Source organism: Notolepis coatsorum (genome assembly GCF_963971535.1).
Source record: "Notolepis coatsorum genome assembly, chromosome: 13".
NCBI lineage: Eukaryota > Metazoa > Chordata > Actinopteri > Aulopiformes > Paralepididae > Notolepis > Notolepis coatsorum.
This window is the reverse complement of record NC_140177.1, coordinates 50,651,950-50,665,273: the sequence shown is the minus strand read 5'-3', so window position 1 is coordinate 50,665,273 and position 13,324 is coordinate 50,651,950. Positions and strand designations below refer to the sequence as shown.

Sequence of the window (13,324 nt, the reverse complement as noted above, 5' to 3'; positions counted from 1 at the left end):
CTTATAATTAGAATTATAACTCCTCAGGCCTGATCTTGGTTAACTTGTTCTTACTTTCAACCCTCTGAAGCCTAATGATTAGTCGGTGGATCATCCAGCATTAACGTCACTGTCTTGAAGGCCATAACAGGCTCACTTTTTAGCTAGCGTGAAGCCAGTGATCATATTAACCTCCCATCTCTAGAGTGTAAATTTAGATTGAACCAAGTTTTTCAGGTGTAATTGAAAAACTATACAGTGACACATTAAAGCGGAAATCTACCCTTAAAAAATCTAAAACCCTGGTCAGTGCTGTGTTTAGCTTTAAATCCAACCTGGTTATCTGTGCAGTTAATCAACTAATTTAATCCATCCAGCAGGATTCTTTCTAGGACTTTTGACTAGGGATGTCCGATATTATCGGCCTACCGATATTATCGACCGATATCGGCATTAAAATGTGATATAGGAAAATATCTGTATCTGTTTAAAAAAAAAGATTTTTTTTAAAAATATATATATATTTTTTTTTACATTTATATAACCTTTATTTACCCAGGCAAGCAAGTAAGAACAAATTCAGATTTTATTTATTGTCAAAAGTATGCATAATGTTGTGTTAATTCCACAACAAGAGATATGTAATGTTAATTACCTGAAATGATTCCATTTTTTCGGGGGGGAAACCTTGCATATATCGGTATCGGTTGATATCGGTATCGGAAATTAAGAGTTGGACAATATCGGTATATCGGCATCGGTAAAAAAGCCAATATCGAGCATCCCTACTTTTGACAGTATGCTGGCTAGAGCCATGGGCCTGTAATTATCTAGGCTGCCAACTTTACCAGCTTTGTCCTTAATAACTGGTACTAACAGAACAGACAATATTGAGTCTGAATCATGAAACAGTACCGGTAAATCAAACAGCAAGGAGTGGAGCTATCCTAGGCCTGGCATATTTAAGGTGGTGAGCTGTAATATGATCTAGACCTGTGTTTATCAACTGGTGGGTCGTGACCCAAAAGTGGGTCGCGGGGCCATTTTGAGTGGGTCACGGATGTGTAAAAAAAAATAAAAAAATAAAAAAGTATTTTTTTTGCACTACCTATCTTTGTGAAAGTGGCTTCTCAGCTCTGGTCCAGCTGAAGACAAAGTGGAGGAACAGATTGGACATTGAGCATGACCTCAGAGTTGCTTTGTCTACCATCACCCCATACTTTGAGACTTGTCAGGAGCAAACAACATCCCCAGTTATCCCATTAGTTCCCTGGGATGTTAAGCTAAGAAGTCTGCTAAGAAGGATATTATTTATTATTATTATTATTATTATTATTTTATTTCATTGTGTTTTTAGCCCTTAGTTGCACTTTTGTTGCAACCCGTTATCCCATTACCGTAGTTCCCCCAAACTTACTGTAGGTCTGTTATGTTAAGAAGTCTGCTAAGAAGCATAATTATTTATTATTATTATTATTATTATTATTATTATTATTATTATTATTATTATTATTATTATTATTATTATTATTATTATTATTATTATTTTATTTCATTGGGTTTTTAGCCCTAGTTGCACTTTTGTTGCAACCCCAGTTATCCCATTAGTTCCCCCAAACGTAGGTATGTTATGTTAAGCTAAGAAATCTGCTAAGAAGCATATTATTTATTATTATTTTATTTCATTGGGTTTTTAGCCCTAGTTGCACTTTTGTTGCAACCCCAGTTATCCCATTAGTTCCCCCAAACTTAGGTATGTTATGTTAAGCTAAGAAATCTGCTAAGCATATTATTTATTATTATTTAATTTCATTGGGTTTTTAGCCCTATTTGCACTTTTGTTGCAACTCCAGTTATCCCATTAGTTTCCCCAAATTTACGTCTGTTATGTTAAGCTAAGAAATCTGCTAAGAAGCATATATTATTTTTTTTTTTTTTTAATTTTTTTTATTATTGCAAAACAAAACTTATTAAAAGTCAGTACTCAACACACAATGTATAATGAAACTTTCAGTAAAGGTGGTTAAAATATATGCAAGTACAGAAACAGGATAAAACAAAAATAGTCAATAATAACATTTTAACCGTATACCGTGTATATCCAGCGAAGTTACAATTATATAAATGTTAGTATATAATATACCCCTAATACCTATTTTCTAAAACCCTACACACATATGCTCCAGCTCAAACCCCCCCCCTCCCGGACCCCCTCTTGGATAGTACCTCCATTATCCCTCACTCCTAACCAGACATCACCATTATAGGCTAGCTTTTATTCTCTCCACCACTTCTAACCACATTAACATTTTGGATTCATTGAGCCCCAGAATTCTTGCTGTAGATATTTCTTGATATATCACATCGAGATATGTAAGAAACCACACTTTCCGGCACATTTTTTCCGGTTGAAACCAACGTGATGCAATCAGTTTTTTAGCTACTGTGATACCCGATAAAACCAATCTTTTTAGTTGTGGGTTCACTGCAAACTCAAAAACATCATTCAATAGCAATACCGCGGGGTGTACAGGTATATTCCAAAATACGAGTATTGATAATTGTTGGGACACATCTTTCCAGAATGCCTTAACTGGTGGGCAGTCCCAATACATGTGCATAAATGTTCCTTCGTCCCCATTTGTACATTGGGAGCATTTGGAGTCTTGTATAAGCCCCATTTTGCACAGCCTTATAGGAGTCAAGTATGTCCTGTGAATATAGTTCAGATTGATTTGTTGATGATCCGGGTTCCTTGATGTAAGTCGGACATTTGCCCAGGCTCCTTGCCAATCAAAGTCATTTTCCAGGTCTGGTATATCCCTCCTCCAGCATATATTATTTATTATTATTTTATTTCATTGGGTTTTTAGCAATAGTTGCACGTTTGTTGCACTTTTTTGTATTTATTTCATGTTTTGAAAGATTGCGTATTACTGCAATTTTTTTTTTACATAAATCATAGTGGTTCAAAATTTTGGGTCGCAACTTAACCCTTTCTCTGCCACGCTTATATCCATCCTTGTAGCCAGTCTGCCAGCTCTATTTGTCTATGGAGATGTTCACCTACTTTGCAGGGCTATAACTTTTTTAATTGTATTGCTAAATTGACATTACTATGGCCCATTCAACATCGATTAACTATCGTTCAGCGTGTAGGAACGTTTTACTTTTTCATTCACACATTCATACAAAAATACGGTCTAGAGTATAAATATGTTTTTATCGTTTTCTGCAGTATTTCATAGAATGTGAGTTATAGCCATTTATGCATATATTAGATCATCAAATGCAGTTTGATAGCGATTGACGCCAGATAAAAAATTTCAATTGTACAAGGTCCTAAACGTCATGACTCATCTGCTGGTGACCGGAGGGGGGGGGGGGGGTCGTTTATAATGCAATGAACGACGTTAAATGTTTCATGTAGTATGGGTGATATATAGATCATAGCAGTTTGTATGGATAATAATAATCAAAAACGCTGCAACTCACCGCAGCTTCCTCGTAGCGATGGGGGATGATACTGGAGCAAAAAGATCGCTATTATGGGATGTTGATCTAGGCGAACCATTTCCGGGTTGTATAATACTATATACGTCCAAATAATGTTTATCGAGTTATGACAACGGATCGATTATCCAGTGTGTCCAGATGGAGTCCCGCAAGCGATAGCGAGTGGCGGACGGAATAGGGGTGACACCAAGCACTTCCGGCCCCACTTCCGATTTGGCAACTCGCCGATCGGCCACCAGGTGGCGGTATTGAAGCGCTGGAGAGTTGAGCGGAGTCCTACAGCACCAGTCAAGGATCCGTGGGTGAAATATGAATACCATGACAGAAATTTTAAATATTGATCTCAAAGACGCTGTAAAACGTCATTGGCAGATTAAGCATGGCGAGGAATGACGTCTTAACACGTCATCGGCGGAGAAAGGGTTAATGACTAAGGAAAATGTTGGGTCCCGAGGCTAGACCAGTTGAGAACCACTGATCTAGACCACTTGCTTTGTTATCAGACAGCTCGTTTATAGCTTGGTACACCTCATGTGACATAATCATCAATGAGTCATTACTGTCTCAATTATTGTCCGTCATATACAAATCACTTTAGTTACATAAGGTACTGTAATACAGTGTCGCCATAACTCAGCAATATTCTCCGATCCGGAGATTCCATCTGCTAGAGATGTTCTATAGTAACTTGCCTTGATTTTGTTGATATCCAGGGGGATTTAATGATCAAATTCTAATTTTCAACAACGACAACAAAAACAGCTCTTAACACTTTAATCGCCATGGGTTAAATTCATAATTTACCATCCCTCGCCAGCTCTTTGTCTATGGAGAAGTTCCCCTTCTTTGCAGGGCTATAACTTTTTAAATTCTATTGCTAAATTGCCATTATTATGGCCCATTCAATGTCCTATATGTATTGTTCAGGGTGTAGCAACGTTAAACTTTTTCATTCACATATTCATACTAAAATATGGTCTAAAGTATAAGTATGTTTTTATCGTTTTCTGCAGCTTTCTTCAGAACGTGATTTATAGCCCTAAATGCATTATATTGATGATCAAATACAGTTTGGTAGGAATCTGTGCGAGATAAAAAGTTTCAACTGGACGTGGTTCTAGAAGTTTCTACGCACCATCTGATGATGGCCGGATGAGCGGGGGATCGTTTATAATTCCGTGGGCAGCGTTAGATGATTCATCCAGAGTGGGTCATATGTTCATCAGATCAGTTAGTATAGAATACGTTAGAAAATAACGCTGAATCTTACCGTGGCTTCCTCGCACCGCTGGCGGATGAGCGTGGAACAGATTTTTTTCTATTATGGGGTGTAGAAATGCCCGATCCATTTCCAGGTTGTATAATAGTATATACGTCCAAATAACGTTGTTTATTGAGTTAGGGCGAGCAATCTATTATCCAGTGTTTCAAGATGGAGTCGCGGGAGCTATAGCGAGTGGCCGGACCACATATGGATGAGTACTACCGGTTCAAAGGTTAATATCCGGTTGGCGATCTGCCGATCGGCCACCAGATGGCGCTCTTGAACCGCTAGAGAGTTGAGAGGAGATCACCAGTGTGTCTCAGGGCTCCGGAAAGGAAATATGATTTCGATGACAGATTTTTGAAATATTGACATCAAAGACGAGTTACGGCGTCTTCGGCAGAATGAGCATGGCTCGGAATGACGTGAAAACTCGTCCGCGGCGATCATAGTGTTAACATTTTGGGTAATTTTAGGTCAACAAGATTTTTCTGTTAAAAAAAAATGCAACATGATTGTAAAACACGATTTTCATTGTACTGAATCCTTTAAGGATTTGTCTCTATGAGCATAATGTCTTCCTTTGTGACAGATCAGGCCAGTTTTTCTATGTTGTTGACACTATTTCCATTTCTAGATCACACAGGTTGAACAACATTTATTGACATAGCAAAAGTTATCTGATCAGTCACAGACACAGTTCTTTCGGCTGTTCAGTTATCTTTATCTTACCCTGCCAAGCTTCCCACCCCCACAAATAACCTAAGAACGTGTGGGAAACACTGCACTGGCGTTGAGTTGACCATTGACCTTTGTGCCCTTTCCTCTGTCAAACAAGGTTCTCTGGCACATAGTGCCCATGCAGCCAACGCTCCCACGTCGACCCCTCTCCAACTGAGAGGCTGGACAGAGGAAGAGGAAGAGGATGAAGGAGAACAGGAGATTATCAGTGGATCTACTCCGAAACAGGGCACGGGGAGTAGCTGTTGAAGTGCCTTATGTCATAATGGTATGTGTCTCTCTAATTAGGGCTGTCACTAATGACCTTTAGTATTCAAGTATTCTGTCGATTATTCTGATGATTAATCAACCTAATTGGATTAAATACCATTTATATGTATAAGAAATGTAGGTGGTTTTAACCTGTATATTCCTATTGAACTTGTGAGTGACCACAATATGCGACAACGTCATCTACAACCGTGGTCACAATAGGGGCTACACATATAGCTGTGGTGATTGCTGTTTATCTCTCCCCTCTCTTTCTAGTGTTTACGCTTTCCTTTATCTTCGACGAACATCGTGGCCTTAGAGGATTTTCTTGGGGGGGAGAGAGCGGGAGAGAGAGAGAGTTAAGATTGGACCTTTTTTTGAAACATCACACGCAGCGCTTGCAGTCGGAGGAGGAGCTCATCGAATAACCACTTGTCTCTGCGCCTCCATGCCTCCTCCTCCAAGCCTCTCCTCCCATCTCCGTCAGGGGGGAATATGGCGTCAGGGAAACCATATGTCTTCCACCCCCTCGTCATCGTCATTTGAAGTGTATATATATACATTGTGTGAGAGAGACAGTTATTGTGTGTGTGTGTGTGTGTGTGAATAGAATTGATTTCTCATTCTTTGTGTTGGGGAGGTGCATTACTCAGAGAACCTCCCCCGTGGGTGTTGTTATGACAAAGACAGTATTGACCGAGGGAAACGCGGCAGGCTCATCCGCGATGTCTGCTTCGTGCCTCTTCCTGAGCAATTTCAAGTTGTATTTGTGCATCCGGGGAGTTTTACAGTACGAGTTCGAATCTGAACTTTTTCATAGTGAGAATGGGTGTCTTGTCCCACGCCGCGAAGACTGTGAGCTGTATTGTACGCAGCCGTCTGACCATTTTCACTATGAGGAAAGTTGAATGCATTTTTTATTTTATTTTTATTTTTTTAACACATTGTTCTACTTTACACTTTGTCATTTGTAAATACACTTTGGTGTCTTATCTGTCTGCATCAATCCATATATTTTGTGATACCAGTTGTATTGCTTGAGAAATATCATAAGTACTGCGGTGAGAAAGCTACAGCCACACTACCTGATTCAACCTTGATACTGGTCACGCCAGTATTTGGTCACACCCACTTTTCCTCACATGCTGGGGGTAAAAGGCGGGCTGTTACTGGACACGAGCCCAAATCCTCTCCGCTGCTTCCCACGTTGGCTGAGCGCAGGCGTGTGTCGAGTGGATTTTGCAGGTTAAAGTTGAAACATTTGAACTTTGACCGAGTGAACGAGGCAGCATCTCTCTCTCTCCGCGACGGAAGACGAGCGGCAATGCCACAATTTTGTTTTGGTTTTGAATGGTGGTGACCATTTAAAAAAAAAATATATATATATATATATATATATTAAACTAACTAAAACATTTGCATATTATCTGGCCATGCCATTAGACACCATGCCTCCCTGACGAGCTCTATTGGGCTTAGATGAGACATGTCTTTAAACTGGACACACACATGCTTCGAAAGCTGCCGTCTGTATTTCAGTGGACCTGAAATATAGATTTTCTTCTTCAGTATTAATATCGCGACCATCGATATTTCTTTTACAATACACTTGTACATGCAATACATATTGTATTGTATCAGGCCTCTAAAACTGAATTGAGGGCATAGGCCCAATTTACACCTGGCATTACAATCCCAAATGCTGATGGAAGATTTACCAAGATCCCAGCCAGATGGCTAGGGAGTTTTCTACACTCCCTTAATTAATAAGTGGTTTAGGAAAACAAGTTTTATTCTAAACGTTTCAAATCTTCCCGAGCATGCATTACCTCTAGATGAAGAAAGCTATTGATTTTGACCCTGTGACCTTTTCAGATGAGTGCATCTCCTCAGTCAGTCATACGCAGAAATACAGCTCCTCATGGACTCACCTCAGGGTGGCGCTAAAAACTGAAAACATGAACTAGGCAACTCTTCAATGGCTTGTTCGCTCATGATCTCATTTTAAACGCGCCGTCTCTTTTGTGATATCCCACGGATGTTATCAATACGAAAGTGATTTGTAAAACAATATGTCCGCTATTTTGATTATTATAAAAAAATAAAATCCCAGACTCCTCCTACGCCATTCACTTGATGCTCTCTAAACGTCTTGTGTGGCATCTATGGACCACCGTTTCACCGCCAGCAGCACAAGTCTAGTTTGTTGGATGTATTTTCCACCCGTGACTAGATGCAATTCTCTCTGTAATGAGGTTTTAATGCCAGGTTTAAGCGGGATCCAGTCTATGTTCTGTGCATATTTCAAAAACATCTTCCATGTTGTAACAAGCTTGAACAGGATTATGTATTATTTCCAGCTTGTTACAACGTCTCCAGTCATTGTACTATGTGGATCTTGTGAATCAACCATTGCTGTCCTCCCATAAAGAGTGGGGATGGGACATTTTGTAGAACAAAACGGGGTGGTATTTCATATGTTGTGGGCTTCTGTTTGTTCTGCTCGAAAAGGTGTCCATTGCCCCAATTGCACACATGAAAATGGAACTTAATTGTAAGGGCTGATCTTAAAGCATGCGTTGTTGCATCCACTGCAGTTTGATCTTTTGGTTTGAATATTTTAAAAAATATTCCTCAGTATTTCTTAATGTTTTCTGAGAGAGAGAGCATGAAAAAAAAATCCAACCTCATTTGTTATGGTAACCCATATTTCATTTCTTTCTTTGGGCCACGGTCATTAAATGAATAGATATCTTTATTATTTATTTGGAAAAGATTTATTTAGATTCTTTAATCGACCTATTTATATTAGAAAAATAAATTAGGAATCAATCTTATTAGAATGTGTTTTTATTTTGAAAGTACCCCCACTTTACAAGTAGCTAAAGGAAAGGATTTTCTCCTGAATGTCTGACTCTGAAATTGAACAAAAAATGTCTTCTTTTTATAAATGTCTCTTTCTTGTGTTGACAAGGCAATGTTTAGATAAGGTGCATCAGAATGGGGCCACGTTTCCCCATATAATGTCTCATTTAGCACAATCAAAGATGGCTTCCCTCGCTGCATGATGCTGAATGTGACCCGTTCATAATTGTTTATTGGAACGTCACATGGCGGGGTCCCGTCTCCCACTTTTCATTGCGTTCTAGATCACAACTACGTCGATCTCATCCTTCACTACTGTAAGACTCCTGGGGGCACAAGTATGTGTAGTCTCTCACATGATTAAACTATTCCTTTTTTTTTTTTTATGTGTGTGTTTTGCAGGGATGAGTTTTGACGTCTACATAATAATTATGCTAAGCTAACATTAACTCGGCGTTTTGCACTGACCGAAAATATACTTTTAATAGATATAACTACATTTTAGATAGGGCGGGTCTCAAAAAAAGGGACATTGAGTCGATCTCCATCCTAAATGACCTCTTGTCGTTTGTATACGAACATTGTGTCAACAATGTGTATTGCTGTTATTGTCCACACCAGACCATCTGGAAGCACTGTGGCCAATCGCACGCTTGGTTGTCGTTACCTCTGGTCAGTAAGAGTTCACCCTATTGGGGGGGAAATGTCTGTGTTTCTGTCACAACTTAGACATAGTCAAAAAGGCTACATGGGTATTGTTGTTCTTCCTCATTTGTTAACTACATTTAACTAATGCAGTGACTTTGAGTTGCAGAGACTTGCAGAGACTCTGTCTGCAAAGTTGATTTACTTCTGTCAGTCTCCATATCCAAAGCTCACTGTATGATGTCTGTCATTATATTTTAAGCAGTGCCTTAGGATTAGTGTTAGTTCTTTGTAGAAACCATTTTTATGTAAACCATCAGATATCCTTTCACAGATTTAGCAGCACATATGTACAGTATTTATTATGCGGTTCTTTGTTTGGCAGGTCATCTTGTATGACATGTATACAGTGGATTTGTACTCATGATATTGTGGATGTGGCTTGTACGATCAGTTAAAAACAGACTTGACATGTCATGATTGTATCATTTTCAATCCAACAGAATTAATCTTGTAGTGTATGATTTTGCAGCTGATTTTGTCTGACATCACAGCTCTGAACGAGCAGTCTTGAGGAGCAGGCCTGTTTAATTGATACCTTTTCTCATCATGCCCAACCATCCCACACCATGGCTTCTTGTCCACTATACACCAGTCTTAAGAATAATTTGGACTGGAACAAGGTGCTAAGTTTCCATCCTTAAGTGTTGAGTAGGTTTTAAGACATGTTTTATTTTGTTAAATACGTTTGTTATATATTATGCAGGCTCCATATCTTCGCCTATTTGACTGCTCCATGGACCAATAGCATGCCAGCGTATCAGACCAGGGCTACGCCCCCCCCCCCCCCAGCTAGTATATAAACCGGGGCAGTAGAATACAATCTCCCTTCCGCTCCTTTCAGCTGAGGAATACGCATTGAAGCACATTTCTGATGCCGCAAGGAACTCTTCTCTGCTTCTTTATGATGAACATCAACAAGCATCCTACTCCAACCCAATGGCCCTTTTCAGGGCCCCTGTCCCACTCCTGCCAGGCTGGATGCCTGAGACCTACACATTCTGTTGCTTCAGGTGCCTCAGTAAGTCCCACGTTCTGAAAACTATCGACTCTGGACTGCCGCTCTTCCCCTTGAGGAACTAGTGGCTCGCTGCTCTGCCTTCACCCTTCATGCTGGCACTCTCCATTCTCTTTGTCTGGACTCCTCGGATGAAGAGGCCCTCATTGCTGGCGGTTCTGTGCTCCATCTCGACTCCCCGGTCGCAGTGGCGGCTCTGCCACTAGGGGCGCAAGGGCGCCGACCCACCTGCTGTTTAATCAGAGAAGAAGAAAATAAAACTTTTTTGTTTTTTGTTTTATAGCCCTATAAATAATATAAACATGTTTAAAATGAATAATATTTACTCATTTTAAGTGTTTGTATTTCCAATGCACAATATAACGTTATTATCTAAAATAAAAAAACACTCGTTTTCCTGAGCAGGAAGTGACGTATTTTTTCGTATTTCTCGGCCCGGGCTAGACGCCATAGCGCTCTGAGTGCGCGTCACAGTTTGATCGCTGTATCCGTCACAGCCAATCAGTGCATAACGCGTTGTGCGTTGAAATATGACTGTTGGAATCCGGGCACGATTTGAAGCGGTCTAGCCAGTAGCGTCAAGAATTTCTGTAGCCGCATTTCGCGGAGACGCTCTCTGATTGGCCGATGCCAGTATTTTTTTCCGTAGCAGAATTTCACAGAGACGATCTCTGATTGGCCGAATCCAATTTCTAATGTTCCAATTCTAGCTTCCTAGGTTGGTCCGTTGGTGAGAGATAGTTGTGTTGTTGTGAGATGCAGGCAGCAGAGCGTGCCGTGACTGCAAGTTCTTTAGACGGTTAAGCTTAGGCACTCTTTTAAAGTTGGTTAAGGTTAGAGTTTGTCTTAGAGCATGGCGATAGAACGCCAGGTAGTTTGCAGTCTGTTCGACGCGGAAAAATGGACAAAGAAATGTACTTGTGTTGTGCTAACAAGCTAACACTTGGCTAACAAGCTATATGGCGGATGCAGTCTGGAGACAGTCTGGAATACATCAACAGTGGATTATACACGTTTATCAAGCTCTCCTGCCCTGGACGTTTCAACTAAACAGTGAGTCTCTCTCGCTCTCTCTCTCTCTCTCTCTCTCTCTCGCTCTCTCTCTCTCTCTCTCTCGCTATACACAGCTGTCTCCGCGAAATGCGGCTACGGAAAAAAGTATTGACTGTGCTTGCTGAGACGATAATTAATAGGCTAGCGATTCAAAACGCTGAACTATAACATTAATTTAGCTGCTGCTGATGCATAATGAATGAATGGTGAGTTGTTTAAAATGACAACATACATGTGTTAATTATTTGATTTGATTGATCCGAGAGACAGAGAGAGATTGCTCCAGAGCATCTCAGAGCATTACATTTTCAACTCGACCTATTAACGTGAACTGCGACCCACAAGGCACCAGCGCCAGCGGCCGCCACTGCCCGGTCGCCTCCGACTTTGACAAAGAGGGAGGCTCCCAGCCTTTTTCACATTCTGACCCTCCCGCTAGGCAGATTATTCTGTATTTCCCCAGCATCGTGCAGGCTGTGGACCAAGGCTTAAGATTCTCCTACCTAGCCTTCCGCCCATGTCTGAGCTCGATTGTCTACTGCCAGAAACCTTTCACTTTCACCAGGTTCCTGTCCATCGATCCCTACATCGACAGCACTGAGAAGGACCCTTCTGTCATCAAGGCTCCTGTCAAAGCCTACTAGTCCTTCACACAGATCGGGGCATCCCGCCAAGTTGGCGCCTACCTGGAGCTACCCCCATGGTCCCAAGAGGCACAAATGACTTAACACCTATGCTCCCAACATGTTGTGTTGTCCCCCAAGGGGATTAATAAAGGATCATCTTATCTTATGTTTGGTTATTTCCTGCCCACAGCTGTCTCACTGTCCCAGTGCAGGTAGTGCTACCCATAGCGCATAGAGTCACAGCACAGCCCCCACTCACTTAAGCTCTTACAGTGCTGGCTATTCTACCCCTGGGCTTGCATGCAGTTCACCTAACATGGTTCTCATGCAGACCACGACCACTGTTACTGTCTCTCGCCACCCACAAGTCAGTGGTCCTCAATCAGGTCCACATTCTTGGCCCTGGCAAGAAAGCTGTGAGCCTCGGCCACATCTGGTGATGTCACATTCCCTCAACACAAGGAAGCGGTGCTTTTCACCAAGGTGTTGGGAGATACCTAGTGAAGTGTTTAACACGGTTTCTTTGCTAGGCTACCCCCTCCTTCCCATCCAGGTCCCTCAATCCCACTATTCTTGGGTCCCAAAGAAAACCAGGGGGTGTGAGACCCATTCTAGACCTCTTCAATCAGCTGAATGCTCACAGTGAACGCCATGTTACTCTCTTGTCAAACAGGGAGACTGGTTCACATCTATAGACTTGAGAGATGCCTACTTTCATGTCCCTATCTTTCCTCCCCACAGGAAATTCCCTTGTTTCACCTTCCAAGCGACAGCGTACGAATATCAAAATACTCTCTGCACCCCAGACGTTCTCCAAGTGTGTGGAGACTGGGGGCGTAGCCCTGATCTATGATTGGTGCATTGGTCAAATTCGTTCAGCTGGCGTGCTATTGGCGCATGGAGCAGTCCAATAGACGAAGCAAGATGCTTTGTCCGCATTCATATAACTACAGTTATACTTCATAACTATCATTTTTGTTTTGTTTGGTAATTTAAGAAACATCTGAAAACGAACCATGCCAAAATAACTTGTTTTCAGCACAGCTTTACAAGACACATTTTGTTTTCTGTAACTGAATAAAGAGACAAAATAATCTTATTTTGTGTGTATTTAATCATTGAAGTGTGTCTGGATACTTGATGTTGATTTAAAATTAAAAAAGATATACAGATTTGAATCATTGTAGCTTATTTGCTCTTTGTCTTGAATTCGTATGACTGTTTGGAAAAACAATGTTTTAAGAGAAGTTTCTGATAGTAAATCGCTTTTATTATTAATAAATCAAATAAAATGTATTTGTAAGG

The 13,324-nt window shown here is 40.8% G+C and overlaps 1 protein-coding gene across 1 annotated transcript in view; it reads left to right on the top strand.

Moving 5' to 3' along the window:
* Nucleotides 1-13,096, top strand: part of atg9b (autophagy related 9B) — a 58,514-nt gene extending 45,418 nt beyond the window's left edge. Inside the window, exons 13-14 of the mRNA XM_084327291.1 lie at nucleotides 5,598-5,768; nucleotides 6,029-13,096. Of these exons, the coding sequence (XP_084183417.1) occupies nucleotides 5,598-5,749 (152 nt within the window). The 3' untranslated portion in view covers nucleotides 5,750-5,768; nucleotides 6,029-13,096. The remainder of the gene's footprint in view (nucleotides 1-5,597; nucleotides 5,769-6,028) is intronic.
* The last annotated feature ends 228 nt before the right edge of the window (nucleotides 13,097-13,324 follow it).